The following is a 16,932-nucleotide window of genomic DNA, read 5'->3' as shown; positions in this document are numbered from 1 at the left end:
AGATACAGGGCGCCCATATTATAAGGTAAGGTTATAAAACCACCATTTAAGATCATTTTAGTGAAAGTTTCATGTTCCTATCTCATAGAATTTAAGAACAATGATGAATAAATAATTTTCGAGCAAAATTTAAATGGCCGGCTGAATATATTACCGCAGGAGCCGCGGCCGCGGAATTTAAATGACCACGTCAAAGGGTTAAACAATCTGTTAACTTCTTCCTCTGCTCATAATAAAGTCCACTTCCTATCATTCTACTTCCTTCCCTGGATGAACAAGTCCTGCCTAGAAATTTTCAAATCTGGTAACTTTTGTGTTTCCCCCATAAAATAGTGTAACGTGTTGCTGGTTACTGAATATGCCGTAGGGATCGTTAATTGGTTTATTTAACAATCTACAAGTAACGGCTACAATTACTTATCACACAGTTGCGGGGTTTCACACTTTATAACCCTAATCGCATTAATCTGTTAACACTGTTGCAGGGTTTCACGATTTATAACCCTATGCGCAAATCAGTTCACTCTGTCTTCAGTAGTCTACACGTTTACAGTAGGGGAGCTTTGTATCACTGTATCACACACTCTCAATTACACAATCACACACACGTCTGGTTCTTCTTTCCGCGACGGCTGCTATACTCCAACTATAGTCGGCTGACTGGAGAACTGTTGATAACACCCTCGCTCATAGGCTTGCTTGAACTAGCTCGGAACTGAGCTGGGTGATGGCCACAGTACAACTCTGTGACTGCTACGTTACAACTGACTCCGCAGGCGCTGTGCAGTTCCCTTATATAGCCGCAGTGCTTGCCTGTTGCGTAATGAGTGCCACGTCATCCTGTTACGTCACCGCTGTTGACTTGCGTTGCATAGCTACCAGGTTGCGGGGGCTCGGCTAACTTCAGCTCCGCTCGGCTCACTTCGGCTCCGCTCGTGACGTCACCGCGGGGAGAGTGGCGGGGTGATGACTCACCTATTACGCGAGCGCTACATTACCGCCACGTGCCGCTGGGGAGGTAGGGGTCCTTCGTTGTGCAACATGTCACAATAGTGTCTCAGAATAGCCCCTGACCACTTTCTCATTTATCTCTTTCAAGCAACTAAGGACACATGCAATTTAAAGTTTTACATTTGCAGTAAGCTGTTTTGAAACAACATACTCTAGTGTCAATTTCATTCTATGAAGTTAGCTTACAAAGTGTGGAAGAACACTGACATGCATCCATTCAGCACCCATGTAAGGAAATATCCTTACATTAAGACTGTCTTGTGGCATGTGATGCTGTGTGAACAGGCACAAATGTTTCAAAGAAACCTTTCCATATTCGGGCTATAAGAAAAAAGGTAAAGCTATCCCTGTAACAGGTTGTGTGCATCGAGGCTCCGCATTCTAGAAAATCAGCTCACAGATGGCGGTGAGTTTGCCAGCCTTATGCGCCAGCCACCCTTTACCACTACGAAAATTCCTGGTACTCCTCTGTTAGATTAGTTGATCTCAGGGCATAACGAGGCTGGAAAGATTCGGCTCCGCTCGGCTCACTTCGGCTCCGCTCGTGACGTCACCGCGGGGAGAGTGGCGGGGTGATGACTCGCCTATTACGCGAGCGCTACATTACCGCCACGTGCCGCTGGGGAGGTAGGGGTCCTTCGTTGTGCAACATGTCACAATAGTGTCTCGGAATAGCCCCTGACCACTTTCTCATTTATCTCTTTCAAGCAACTAAGGACACATGCAATTTAAAGTTTTATATTTGCAGTAAGCTGTTTTGAAACAACGTACTCTAGTGTCAATTTCATTCTATGAAGTTAGCTTACAAAGTGTGGAAGAACACTGACATGCATCCATTCAGCACCCACGTAAGGAAATATCCTTACATTAAGACTGTCTTGTGGCATGTGATGCTGTGTGAACAGGCACAAATGTTTCAAAGAAACCTTTCCATATTCGGGCTATAAGAAAAAAGGTAAAGCTATCCCTGTAACAGGTTGTGTGCATCGAGGCTCCGCATTCTAGAAAATCAGCTCACAGATGGCGGTGAGTTTGCCAGCCTTATGCGCCAGCCACCCTTTACCACTACGAAAATTCCTGGTACTCCTCTGTTAGATTAGTTGATCTCAGGGCATAACGAGGCTGGAAAGATTCGGCTCCGCTCGGCTCACTTCGGCTCCGCTCGTGACGTCACCGCGGGGAGAGTGGCGGGGTGATGACTCGCCTATTACGCGAGCGCTACATTACCGCCACGTGCCGCTGGGGAGGTAGGGGTCCTTCGTTGCGCAACATGTCACAATAGTGTCTCGGAATAGCCCCTGACCACTTTCTCATTTATCTCTTTCAAGCAACTAAGGACACATGCAATTTAAAGTTTTATATTTGCAGTAAGCTGTTTTGAAACAACGTACTCTAGTGTCAATTTCATTCTATGAAGTTAGCTTACAAAGTGTGGAAGAACACTGACATGCATCCATTCAGCACCCACGTAAGGAAATATCCTTACATTAAGACTGTCTTGTGGCATGTGATGCTGTGTGAACAGGCACAAATGTTTCAAAGAAACCTTTCCATATTCGGGCTATAAGAAAAAAGGTAAAGCTATCCCTGTAACAGGTTGTGTGCATCGAGGCTCCGCATTCTAGAAAATCAGCTCACAGATGGCGGTGAGTTTGCCAGCCTTATGCGCCAGCCACCCTTTACCACTACGAAAATTCCTGGTACTCCTCTGTTAGATTAGTTGATCTCAGGGCATAACGAGGCTGGAAAGATTAGGTCAATTAAAACATCCAATGACCTCAATGAGAACTGAACCCATGACCTTTCAGCTCATAGTACAGTGCCTCAACCAATTATGCTATGTCATGCCCTTTCTGGATATAAGGAGCTGATACCTATCTACCAGACTACATGTGACACATCCCACAAGACAGCATATTTACCACTCTGGGAACCTCAAACCTCAAACCTCACCCTTACATTGGAAGTTCAGGTTTTACCTCACTATGAATGAGAACAATGTACAAGAACTTAAAACACAAAGATTGTTTAATTCTCCCTATAATTTTATTTGGAAGATGAGCAACAGGAAATCAATAAATTAATGCTCTAATAGAATGTATGAAATGTCCATGGAGGAAAAAGTTCTTCTTTTACTCAGTTTCAACATCACATCTTTGTAACTCTGTACCATTCTGTACAATCACATTCTGATATGTTACAATGTTAACTTACACAGAACATTGCAACATTGTAGAGATGGCTGCAGATAATTTCTTATAAATTTTTCTCATTTTCCAGCATGAGACACACATTATAATTATGTTGCTGCTCACCTTACAGTAGGATAGTGAGGTTATGTTATGCAAACTGAAGTGTCATCCAGGCCATAGGTCTCACTGAGGCATACAGTAGCTTCCAACTTACTCAGTCATCTCTGAACCTCCAAATAACAGTGTCTGTTAAAAGTAAAATCTGCATTAAGAAAAGTGTAGATTGGTTCTCAATTGAAGAAAGCAGTCTTCTGGGATTTGGCACCATGTATATGTGGTGTTAACCGACGTTTCGGAGGAACGTCGGTTAACACCACATATACACGGTGCCAAATCCCAGAAGACTGCTTTCTTCATAGTCACCGCCGTGAAAGCCTCAAATCTTACATGGTTCTCAATTCCTTAAACCCTCTTAGTATTACATAATCAGTGCCCAGCCATACACTTTGTCCCAGTGCTGACACAGTTTTTCAACACATGGAAATCAAGTAGAAGCTGAAAGGAATCAACTTTTACTTTACATCATTCACAGTTTGGGAATATGTCATGTGTAGGATGGTACGCATGAAATAATTTTGGGTTCTACTTTGGATGACTGGATTTATTAGCACTTTGGTTACAATGTTTCTTAATCACATTTAATATAGTGCTATTGCTGTTTCCATAATTTACAGTTCACCACTGCACATGCACTAGGATTCTATTTCCACTAGTTGTCTCCTAGCAACGGATCTTAACACAGACACTATCACTTCAAGTCACTGTGAAGGCTTGTTGTCTTCAATCACTCTGTACTCCTCTGTCCTAATCTGTACTCAACTAATCTTCATAATTCACGCTCCATTCTCGCCCTTGTACTTTAACATGCTGAACAATCCTGGACTCTCCATTCCTAGTCCAAATTTGCTCTCAATTAGTCTTCACAATTCACGCTCCATTCTCGCCTTTGTACTATCAACTGCTGTACCCTCCTGGACTCTCCACTAACTTAAGGTTAAACAGGTCTTCATTATATAGGCGCCACATGGATCAAACTGAAAAGAAGTCACATGATAACTAGTACTGCTGGGGTGTGACATCAATGCACCTGTGTGGAAATCTGTTTACCGAGCCACTGCGTAGAAGCGGCTTGCATGTATCGCGTGTGTTTACCAGTCCATTATCTAGCAATGCTCTGGCAATCCACATTACACTATGTTTACTATTACAGTAATGGCCAAGGTCAGGTGACATAACCGTCCAAAGTCAATTTAACGTTTCCCATTTTAAGGTTCTCCCTAATTCTGAGTTTAATTTAAATGATCAAAAGTTTTTATATTGTAAAGATTAATGATATTCTTCCTTGCCATTTCACAACTTTTTACATTATTCTATGTCATCCAGGAGTCCAAAGTGCATGTTCACAAGTCAGGATTAACAAACATGTTCCGCGTTCTGGTGTGGGGGGGGGACACTTGTAGACAGAAAGGGACTAGATTGAGAATTATGTAAAAGGACTTATTCTTGAGACTTTGAAAAATGTAGTCAGACAAGCCAGAGGTCTCAGTTACGGAAGACAACTGAAGGAGAGGTTTCAGCGACCACCCCGTGTACAGACTGCATAAGTTGCAAAAGGTTCTGTGTGAGCATGGTCCCACACTGGCTACAGGCAAGGAACAAGAACTGGCTGTCCCAAAATTAGAGGTGAAGATCTACAAAGACATATTGAATTTTCTTCTTCTTTCTTATTATTTATTTTGGTCATCTCAATTCATGTGTATAATTATAACATATACATTATAACATGTTTCGGTTATCATCAGGTAATATATGTTTCTATATTCACCTTTGATTATCTCTGTATATTGACCAATGTTTATATCTGGGATTAGATCATATAGTGTTATGTGATGTCTCTTATATAAAATTATGCTAAAAGTATTCATATATTAAACTGTTCAATGTCCAATTTCCCTNTAAAAATGATTATATATTAAACTGTTTAAGGGCCCATTTTCCCCCCCCCCCCCCAATGTAGTGGTGTTGTGAATAATGTCACTGTTTTCTCTTGTCTTTCTGGTTGTTGTAACATTGATCTTCTCATGTATAATCTGAAATATTAATCGATTATCAATGAATATATATTTTCAGTTTTGTATGCATCTTTTTCTTACCTTGTGTTGGCATTCAGATTATGTGTTCTACTATGACCTCTAAGTATGCATTGTGTTTGTCTGTCATGCTTTTGTTTGTTCTTATGAACTGACCTACAATATCTATATCACTTCGAATACAAGATGAACATTTCACACATTTTTTTTCTGTTGAAAAATTGAGATGCTTCTTAAATTCAAGGAATGTGCATCTTCTAAGTTTTCTCCCTAAAATCAATATTCAAAAACTGGATGAATCTTAAATTTGAGGGCGTCTTATATTCGAAGTAAAACGGTAATATACTTTTTCTTCTCTCTCTTTCTCTCTCTAACACACACCCACACCCACACATGCACACACATTATTTCCTATGTTAGCATTGGGATACAAACTTAGTAAACTTTTTTCACTTGTATGATTCCTGTTCTATCATTAGTATGTGATATATTGGTCAATCACAACTTTCCCTTGGCAGACTTCAACGCCATACACCCCAATATTCAGTTCAACATTGAAAAAGAAACACACAACAAATTATATTACCTAGATTTAACCATCATACACTTACAATTAACACATGCAGAAAATCCACATTCACTGATTTGATCACACACAATGACTCATGTCACCCACAAGAATGCAGCAATCATCTCATTAACCACATAAACAAATACACTATCACAGACATAAACATGAACCATGAATTACAACACATAAAAACAATAATACATAACAATAACAATCCAACCTATAAGAAAACAAAAGAAACATACAAAACACACCACCAAGAAATAAACAAAAATGGGCCACCTTTCCGTATATCAGAAAAGAAACAAGAATCATCACAAGACTATTTAAAAATACAAATGAATGCACATCATTCAAGACCACATAGACAATAAAAATCATCTAAAGAAGCACATTACAGACACTTTTAACAAAAGAGCCATTTACAAACTAAAATGTAATGACTGTCCATTAAAATACATACACCAAACAGAAATTTCTGAACGCGCTTCAAAGAACACATCCAGGCAATAAGGGCCAACAAACGAAACTCCAAAGTTGCACAACACACATAGGACACAATCTAGAAAACAATGGACAAACTCCACATTAAAAAAAAGGTCCATTACTAAACACATTAGAGTGCTTCCACATACACAACCTGAGCACACAAAAACTACAACTGAATAATATATAGACACATATAACCCCATATCTGATATAATTATAAAACATCCCACATAATAATAAACCACTCACTAATCCACCTTACCCCACCTCCACCTAAAAAGTAAGTGTACCTCACCCCCTACCCCACCCTCCAAGCAGTATGCCCAACCTTACCCAGTAACAATTTCAGTTCATTTTCAACAACACAACAGAGCACTACAATGCAACAGAAGTAGCAGCAAATCACACCCCAACAAGTAATTACACACACACACACACACACACACGCACATATATCAAGTATGAATTGTTCCAGTCTTCAGTAAAATATCACATAAACCCTTTCAGGAATATCAGTAAGCAGCACTAAAAAGCCAACATCATTAAGGTAATAAAAAAACAAGAACATAAACAAAGAACTGGCCACAGAATAAAGTAAGTATGCACATATATAAAAAACTAAAAAGAAATCTACAATATACCCATTCCCTATAACATATTCTTATTTTTTTCAGATTAAAACTGCCCAAGCAAGATAGCACATGACCTTCAGTAGCAATGCAAAAAAAAAAACATGCTTCTATGAAACATCATAGCTTATTCAGTGACCACACCCAATATATCATATGTCCAAAAAGTATCTGACTTCATTTTTTTGCTGTAAGTAATGGCCAAAGGGGTGGTGAAACTGAGCGTAGTGGTAGAAGGGACTTTCATGTGCATGTGCGATTTTTTGCTGACTCGCAACATTGCCGGATGTGTTTGTGGCTGCCAGAGAGCGAAGTGGTGTAACATGTGTTCGTCGCATTCTCGTTTTGCTCAAGATGACAGAATGCTTGGAGCAGCGATACTGCAGTTTTGTCAGAAACTTGGGGATACCCAAGCAGAAACAATTTGCAAAATTCAGCAGGCTTTCGGTGATGATGCAATGGGGGTCACTCAAATTAAAGAGTGGTTCAACTGCTTTAAATATGGCCCTATGTCAGCAGAAAGTGAGCAGTGTCCCGCAAGACCGTCAACGGGCCAAAATGCTGATGTCATTGAAAAAGTTCAGACAATGATCATGGAGGACTGTCGTCTGGCCATCCGTGAAGTTGCTGATGAGGTTGGGATCAGCAGAGGTTCCACAGAAACAATTTTAACTGAGGTTTTGGGCATGCGAAGAGTGGCGGCAAAATTTGTGCCCAAGCTGCTTTCGCTGGAGCAGAATCAACTGCGCCTTGAGGTCGCGCAGGACATGCTGGAGTGCACCAACAGGGATCCTGAGTTCCTGAAGACTGTGATCACTGGTGACGAGTCGTGGGTGTACGGATATGACCTGGAAACCAAGGTCCAGGAGTCACAATGGAAGCATCCAACATCCCCGAGGCCCAAAAGAGCACGACAGGTTCGGAGCAATGTGAAGGGGATACTGTTTTTTTTTGATTACTGGGGTGTCGTCCATCATGAGCAGGCGCCACTAGGCCAGACTGTTAATAAGAAGTACTACCAAGAAGTCCTCCGCCATCTTCGTGATGCAGTTCGGCGCAAGAGACTGGAGCTGTGGGACACACGCAACTGGCAGCTGCATCATGACAATGCCCCAGCTCATTCATCACACCTGATCCAGGGTTTCCTGGCCAAGCACGGCATGCTGCAGGTTCGCCAGTCTCCCTACTCTCCTGACACGGCTCCTTGTGATTTCTGGCTGTTTCCGAGATTGAAGACACCTCTAAAAGGCTGCCGTTTTGACAGCCGCAAAGACATCATACCGAATGCGATGGCGCAGCTGCACGCCATTCCAAAAGAAGCCTTCCAGAACTGCTTCCAGCGATGGAAGGACTGCTGAGCTAAGTGTGTGGAGTCACAAGGGGCCTACTTTGAAGACGATTAGGTATTGTAACCACCCAGAGACAGAGCCTTTTTTCCCAGCCCAAGGTCGGATACTTTTTGGACAGAGTAGTACACTCATGTCATTATAATAATAAAAAGGGAAATGTTAACTTACCATATTATTTCCATTTCCCAATCTACCAAAGAAACCCCATATACTTTAAACATAACTTTAACAAACTAATTAACACTTAATACTTTAGGAGTTTTACTAATTATTGATAAATATTTTAATACATTTAAATGCTGTAACCTCTATGTATATGTATTTATACATACTGTTTTGTACTTTACATGGTAAGGCCAGTAGCAAGGAATCCACTGCACAAGCAGTTCAGTAACAAACAGTGACACATATTATTGTTTATAAAATCCTGATGATCATCCAAGCTACCAAAATATGGAGTATAGTAACTTTTCTATAAACATCAATTATTGAAAACAAATGTTGTGACTGATGGGATATACCACGTCCTTAACCACAGCGTGGATGGNGGGGGGGGGGGTCTTGTTCTGACTTTGTGAAATTGGACAGTTAGTTACACTCTATATGGGAATAAAGTGAAACCTCTATCCATTGTTCCCTTGTGCACTATTTCCCCACAAGTACTGTTCATTCTTCTAGTCCCTGTACATTGCCCATTGGATGCAACGTACTTCAAAATGTCTTCCATCATAGAGTTCACTTTGCCTTGTCAAGTTCAGCATTTTTATATGGGATTTGGTGTTATTATTTGTTATAACTGTTTGCCTATTATTGATTTCTTGTACAGAGGAACTATACATTAAAGGTTGACATGTCTCACCCTACAGAGCACGTTAGGATACTCCACCGAACACCAAAGGGTACTCAAGAAGGAAGAATCTAACTAAGAAACAGAATGACAAAGCCAAACGCTTTGGATTAGCACCATCCACACTTAACTCCACGAACGCAAAGAAAAGAGAAATCTGGGAACATACAGATGAGGGCAGAGAGTCATGTAATAAAAGGAAAATATGAAACAAATCTAGTTTCTGGAAGCCTGAGATTACCCTGTTGGCTTGGTACCTGCAAGCATGGGTATCAGGCATTCCTGTTGATGCATACATCTGTGAAAAAACTGATGACTTATTTCCGCCTTCAGATGAACACTGTTGCAGTAACGTTTGCAGATTTTTTTTGTTCAAAATTTGCACTACTCATATATGCTTGTTGTGGCCGATATGTTGTTGTACCATGGAACATTTTTCTGCTGCTAATTTTGTGTCACACATCTTACAGTATAAAATGTCACCATCAGCTTAAAATATATAATCGCCAAACTCAGCTACAGTCTTCTTTAAATGATATGATTCAGATGGCTTTGCTTTAGGCATCGTGATAAAATGAATCACTCTAGTGCAACATAGAACTGAACTTTTCATACTGAGAACCTTTCGTCAACTGTATCTTTGTACGGTCAGGGATGAGAAACTGAAGACAGGTGGAGTTTTATTGAGCAACAATGTCATAAAAAGTGTGGGATTCAGGCTAGAAATATTTGTAACTAGGCAAATTGCTTTGCACAAAGCTTGGAAAGGACCGCAGTGTGAGTGACCGCTGTTGTACCCTGCTGCCAACTTGTAATGTCAGCACTTTCCACAAAACGAATGGAAAGGATGGGACAGGATTACATCTTATTATTGCATACTGTGGTAGCAGGCATTTGGGTTACTTACATATTATTCACATTTCTGAAAACATATGAAGAAAATTCCCTAAAATGGCTAAAATGACAAAAATAACCTTAAAAGTCCTAAAATTTAGGGAAAAATTACCCCAAAACTGAAAAAATGACCTAAAAACCTAAAAATTATGAAAAATGACAAAGAATGGACTATAAAAGTTATATGTCTGAAACCAGCAGCTCATCTCCGGGATTTATATATTTACGGGCATCGAATAGGATACAAGGGAAAAAGATGACATGTCATCAAAATCCGGGCCCTGATTATGACTCAGTCATGTCAGTTCCTACTCCATCACTCTGCTCAGTGTTTCCCACTTTTCATACTTTCAATATAAGCAGTGATTTTCAGGAATGCAGCCCCCCCCCCCCACACACATAACTAGAGCCACCTGTATGGGTAATGGGTGGAGGAGCGACATATGAAATGACTGAAAAAATGACACCAAACCATACTATTTTCTATCAGAAACAATTAGAATTCTGGGTGAAACTTGAACCACCTACACAACTACATCTGGCCAAGTTAAAATAATACATACCTACTACTCTATGGTTGCAAAAGTTTTCCGTATCTCACACAGTTTGGGGTAATCTACAAACTCAGTACCGTAGATCATGATTGTTGCAACTGTAACTGCTACCATTGATGCCCAGAACAACAGGTACAGCAGACTTTCAGTTGTATATTCTGCAACATATCACGTACTTTTGTAAAAATCTTGTTCAGAGCAATCAACATCATTTAAAACAGAACTTAAAAATATACTAAATGGAAAGATACCATTTTCAAAAACTGGCATTCCATTACCAACTAAGGGGAAAAACAGACTTAGGATTACTAAAGTGATAATGTAGAGACCATGACTATCTTGAGATTCAAGGGAAGAGATCTTAATGATCTAACCACACCAAGTTCACGATAATGTCGATAATGATATATGGACAACAGCAGTATTCACTTACTTTCCTATTTACGTATATTGTCATATGTATGGAGTTTGACTACAGACAGGTCTTGGATTGATGACCAGATTAATTGCACACTCTGATACAGCGCATGACTACATTTTACAGTTCCTGCACACACATACTAGTGTCCACAGTTATGTCTTCCCTGACATTGCTTGGCAGCAGCTTCCAGTGACAGATATTCCCCTTCTCCAGCCTCAGCTACAAGCTTCTAACCACAGCAGTACTCTAATTGGTCAGCTAATTATAACATCATGGCACAGACTGCATAGCAAACACCACTTCTCCCATTTATTCCATTGTTGTGCTCGTGTATGTTGGGGTGACCAATGCATTACTACTGAGCCACTAACAGCTGCTGTATAGTTGCTGAGCAATGAGTCTACATGCCAGGAAATGAAGGTATAATAGGCTGGCTGTGCCAGACCAACTGCATGATTCAGCCCAGAACTAGTAAACAGATTTCAACATATTCAGGCACTGGATTTTGCATTAAGCATTAGCAGGAAAATATAGTTCTGTGTAAGATTTTAGGTTCTCATGGCAGTGAATGTTATGGCTGCAGTCTTACAGGATGTAATGCCATGTAGTCTGGTAGATGACTTACAATGTTTCAGAAGAACAAATTTCCTCCATTCTTCAACTAAAGATGGAAGCAGAATACTCCTTCAAACAAAAGTAACTCTCTACATTACATAGCATCACATCCTGGAAGATAGCAGCTATAAAATTAATTCTAGTTAGTACTGGTTCAATATAATCTCTTCTTTGCATGATGATGAAATTAAGAACTAATAATTTGTCTCTGAACAATACATTTAGATTCTAAAGGGTTGGAATGTTGATGTATAAAACCCAGTATTTCTGAGAACAATATATTTGCATCTGCTACACAAGAACATCAAAGCCAATAATTAGACAACAAACAGCAAAGAATGCATGGGAGACATGGGTACACTCTAGCGAAGGTCACTCACCACTCATTTCTTACAGAATTTGGCATGTATACGATTGACATATATGAGATCAGAGGGTTTCAAAACAGGAAATATTTAGGTTGTGGTCTTCTGAGTTATGACACCATGTAGTCTGGTATGTGGGTACCAACATTTCAAAGGAACAGGCTGCCTCAACCTTTGGGAACAATCATTCTACCATGTTCTTCCAAATTGTTGATATCCACCTATCAGATTAAACGGTGTCATAACCTGAAAGACCACAATCTAAATCAATGGGAACTTTGACATAAATGTGGATTCAATTTTTAATCAACTGTACACAGACATGCTGCCATTATTGTGACTCCTTGCCATGCAAACAGAGAAAATTACATTTTCCTTGCCTTGTATATACCATGGGCACAGTGTATGAAGAGAACTGAGTTAAATGGCCTTAAGGTGAATTTAACAGTGGCAATGGATGAAGAACAGCATGACCAACTGTACACATATTTACAGTTAAAAAATATCATTACGATGAACTCTGCTCCATGAAATTAGTAATTTTGTACAGGAAGTTACTGATCAATTGTCAGAATACTTACCAGACGGAGTGACAACATTTGCGAAGAACATGAAGATGGCCATCACCAGAATCCATGGGAACTGAAATGAGGACACAGAAGTATAGAGCAGGCATACAAACTGATATGTAAATGTGGTAACTGAAGCCACCATGCTGAGGTACGGAACTTCTAAGTACTAGGACCAAACAAAAACAAACAAAAACTCCGTGGCCTTTAGTCTGCAAACAAACTATACTGACCAAGTGACTGTCGCTTGTCGGCAAAGTTAGTGCCAACTTTAGGGGATAGAGGGTGTTGTGTGGTCATTGAAACAAATCCCCATAGCCGTTAATTTCGGTTTTCAAGACCAGAGCCACTATTTCCTTGAAACAGCTACTCAATTATCCTCATGAGGCTGAGGGGACCCCGTTCCAGACCCACTACTTCTCAGAAAATCTGGAATCGAACCTGAGACCTCTGGATCTATAACCAGGAACAGAGTGTGAGTAGCACCAAACTACATAAATAAGGTTTAAACATTAAACATATCCATATAAGATCTTAAGTTCTCACAACGGTGTGTGATGCTGTGGCAAAAAGGTACCAATATCTCAGTGGAATCTACTGCCTTTGTCTTCAGGGTAGGGGTGAGCCAAGCTGAAAAGAACAGTCCATAATATAGGGAATGGTGGTTTTGACCTGAAGAGACCCGTTTGCAAAATGGCTAAAAAGTAAGAAGCATAAGAGCAAGAAGGTGGGATTTGAAGAAAAGATTGCAGTGGACAAGGAGGAAGAGGAAAGCATGCCCTGAAAAGGGCAGTTAAAGGTCCTTCATAAGAATCAGCACAGGTTACTCTGAAACTCCAGTAACCATCTATTAGACAACATGGTGTTACACCCCATAAGGCCAAAAGCTTAATACTCATTGTTGTGACCTCAGTTCCCAGAAAGTGGTTTCAATGTCCATAATACACTCTAGTGCCAAAGTCATGGGATAGCAGTATGTAAATCTATTTTTAAGTGGTGCCACCGTCCCTTGACGGCTTGGGAATGCCCAGAGCAGTATCAGATGTGAGGTGTTCTCTCGTGAGTCAGGGTGAACACCGGCCAGTCTGCTCATGGCAAGCTGACGTGAATTATCAGAGTTTGAACAGGGCATGATGGTGGGTTCCAGGGGGATGGGACATTCCATTTCCGAAGTTGTGCGGTCATTCAACATTCCTCAATCCATGGGGTCATGTGTGTACCAGGAATACCTTGTGGAAGGCATTTCCACCCACTGTGGAAAGTGCAGTGGCCAACCACAGGTGCTTAATGATCATGACCAGCGGCATCTAGCTAGAATTGTATGTGGTAACAGACAAGCGACACTGGCTGAAATCACATCCACATTCAATGCAAGAGGTACCAGACACATATCCAGCAGGTCAGTGCAGTGTTCTTTAGCTTCCATGGGATATGGGAGCAGAAGACCGACCAGAGTGCCTCTGTTAACACGACACCAGACACAGCGCCTCACCTGGGCTTGTGACGTCGCTAATTGGACCCTGCAGGATTGGCAACATGTGGCGTGGTCCGATGAGTCACGGTACCAGTTGTTTTGGGCGGATGGTAGGGTTTGGGTGTGGCACAGACCACATGAGGCCATGGACCCCAGTTGTCAACAAGGCACCGTGCAGGCTAGTGGTGGTTCCATACTGGTGTGGGGTGTGTTCACATTGCATGAGTTGGGTCCGCTCGTTGACCTAAACACGTCATTGAGTGGTGACCGCTACATTACACTGCTTGGTGACCATTTGCAGCCCTCCATGGACTTCATGTACCTCCACAACAATGGGATATTCCAGCAGGACAATGCACCGTGTCATCAGGCCGGAGTTGTCCACAATTGGTTCGAGGAGCATTCTGGAGAGTTCCGACGAATGGTGTGGCCACCATGTTCGCCCGACATGAAACCAACTGAGCATTTATGGGACGTGGTGGAGAGGGCCATTTGCACCCAAAATCCTGCACCTACAAATACCAGGGAGCTGTCGGCGGCTATCCAGACGGCATGGCTCAACATTTCTCCAGAGGTCTTCCGTCCACTTGTGGAATCGATGCCACATCAAGTTGCTGCATTTTGCCAGGCTAGAGGGGGTCCTACACGATACTAGGTACCTATCCTATGACCTTTGGCACTTCAGTGTACATTACCTTACAAGAGACATGCCCATATGCTATGCTCCTGTGTCAGTAAAAACAAAATATGCTCTACCCCATAACAGGCAGCACAATGTATGAAACGGATCTGGCTGAAGTACAAATCCAGACTTCTGGGGAACAGTTTCAATCTACTAAAAACAGAGTTTAATAAATATGTTACATTACTCACAGTAATATACTTCCACCCCTTCTCCACATCAAGTGGACATGGCCTTGTAATCCCTTCTCCATCCTCTACCATGTACCGGCCCAAGACCAGGTCAATTGAGTCCTGAAAAATTATATTAACTGTAAAAAAATGTAATTTCAATTAAACCTGATCAATCTCAAGTGTATGAAACAGACTGATTAAGCTAGTGGGGACTGAAACTCATCCATACTTACTTACTCATGGAGCTGAGCCCTTCTTGAGGAGAAGCCAAATCTGCACTTACTCAAGAATTTCCCAGCAATTTATGGAACCCAAAGGTTCATTACCATGTTCACAAGCACCCTCCACTGGTCCCTATCCTGAGCCAGATCAATCCTATCCATACCATCCCATCCCTCTAAGATCCATTTTAATATTGTCCACCCACCTACACCTTGGTCTTCCCAGTGGTCTCTTTCCTTCTGGCTTTCCCATCAATATCCTATATGCATTTCTCTTCTACCCCATTCATACTACTTGCCCTGCCCACCTCATCCTCCTTAACTTGATCATTCTAGTTATACTTGGAGAAGAGTACAAGTTATGAAGCTCCTCATTCTGCAGTTTTCTCCACCTCCTGTCACTTCATCTCTCTTTGGTCCAAAAATTCTCCTCAACACCCTGTTCTCAAACACCCTCAGTCTATGTTCCTCCCTTAATGTCAGAGACCAAGTTTCACGCCAATACAGAACCACCGGCAAAATTATAGCTTTGAATATTTTAATTCTTACACTTTTAGACAGCAGACGAGAAGACAAAAGGTTCTGGGCTGAATGGTAGCAAGCATTACCTGATTTCAATCTCCTCTTAATTTCCTCCTCGATCAGGTTTTGATTTCATCCATACAATATTTAAGACTTAAGCTCCTACCTCACAGAAATATATTGCATCTAAATTACAAAGAATATCTGAATTAGGAGCTTCATAACTTGTACTCTTCTCCAAGTATAATTAGAATTTTCATTTCGTGCATCTTGTTGTGTTATTATATACAACTCTTTATTAAATCCGTCAAAACAACACAATACAGAGTTCGAGGCTAAATTAGCTATGCTACATGTTTCCGCTATTCATAGCCATTGCCATCAGGCAAATCTGTATTCCCTACAAAACGTACATAAATACATCGTACAATGAGGCACCGACCAAACAATTTATGTTAATACGTGGTGCAATCCAAAAGTTCCCGAAATATATTAATAAAAACTATTACATCTTACCTAGATCTTATTCTGCACCATCACCTTCAAAGCAGTCCTCTTGGGAGCGCATACACCGATTCCAGCATTTCTGCCACTTTTCAAATGCATCCTGGAAGTCTTTCTTTGTTAGGGTGTTTAGTACCGTCTGCGTTTCTGCTTGAATTTCCTCAACTGTATCAAATCTTCACCCCCTCAACTTGATTTTCATCTTGGGGAAGAGAAATAAGTCGCGTGGAGCTAAGTCTGGAGAGTACGGTGGGTGGGGAACAACTGCCATCTTGTTTTTAGCCAAAAATTCCTGCACAATGTAAGCCGTATGCGGTCGTCCATTGTCATGGTGGAGTACCCAGTCGTTCGTGCGCCACTTCTCTGGACGTTTTCTCATGTTCTCCCTCAAATGCCTTAGAACATCGCCACAGAACTCTTTATTGACTGTCTGACCAGGAGGGACGAACTCCTTACGAACAATCCCGTCAATATCAAATAAACAGATCAACATGGACTTAATGTTGCTCTTGACTTGTCGAGCTCTTTTTGGCCGAGGTGAAGAAGGGCTCTTCCATTGCGACGATTGCTGCTTGCTTTCCGGGTCGTAGCCATAAACCCAACTTTCGTCACCAGTGACAACCTTCGAAAGAAAGTTTGGATCCTCTTGAAGCTGTTGCTGAAGTTCCCTGCAGACTTCCAAGTGAAGCTGCTCCTGTTC

General features: G+C 41.2%; 1 protein-coding gene across 3 annotated transcripts in view; it reads right to left on the bottom strand.

The window, feature by feature from the left end:
- Positions 1 to 3,035: 3,035 nt before the first annotated feature.
- Positions 3,036 to 16,932, bottom strand: part of LOC111867101 (phosphatidylinositide phosphatase SAC1) — a 75,295-nt gene continuing 61,398 nt past the window's right edge. For 2 of the 3 annotated variants that reach the window (XM_023856607.2, XM_023856609.2), the window contains 4 exons: positions 15,004 to 15,105; positions 12,669 to 12,729; positions 10,696 to 10,844; positions 3,850 to 4,297 (listed from right to left, as the gene is read on the bottom strand). In XM_023856607.2, coding sequence (XP_023712375.1) covers positions 10,699 to 10,844; positions 12,669 to 12,729; positions 15,004 to 15,105 — 309 coding nt within the window. In that variant the 3' untranslated portion in view covers positions 3,850 to 4,297; positions 10,696 to 10,698. Of the gene's footprint in view, positions 3,450 to 3,849; positions 4,298 to 10,695; positions 10,845 to 12,668; positions 12,730 to 15,003; positions 15,106 to 16,932 lie in introns of those variants that run through there. The other variant, XM_023856608.1, reaches the window with a different exon arrangement.

The sequence above is a fragment of the Cryptotermes secundus genome, unplaced genomic scaffold (assembly GCF_002891405.2).
Source record: "Cryptotermes secundus unplaced genomic scaffold, Csec_1.0 scaffold291, whole genome shotgun sequence".
Taxonomy (NCBI): Eukaryota; Metazoa; Arthropoda; class Insecta; order Blattodea; family Kalotermitidae; genus Cryptotermes; species Cryptotermes secundus.
This window is presented reverse-complemented; position numbering and strand designations above follow the sequence as displayed.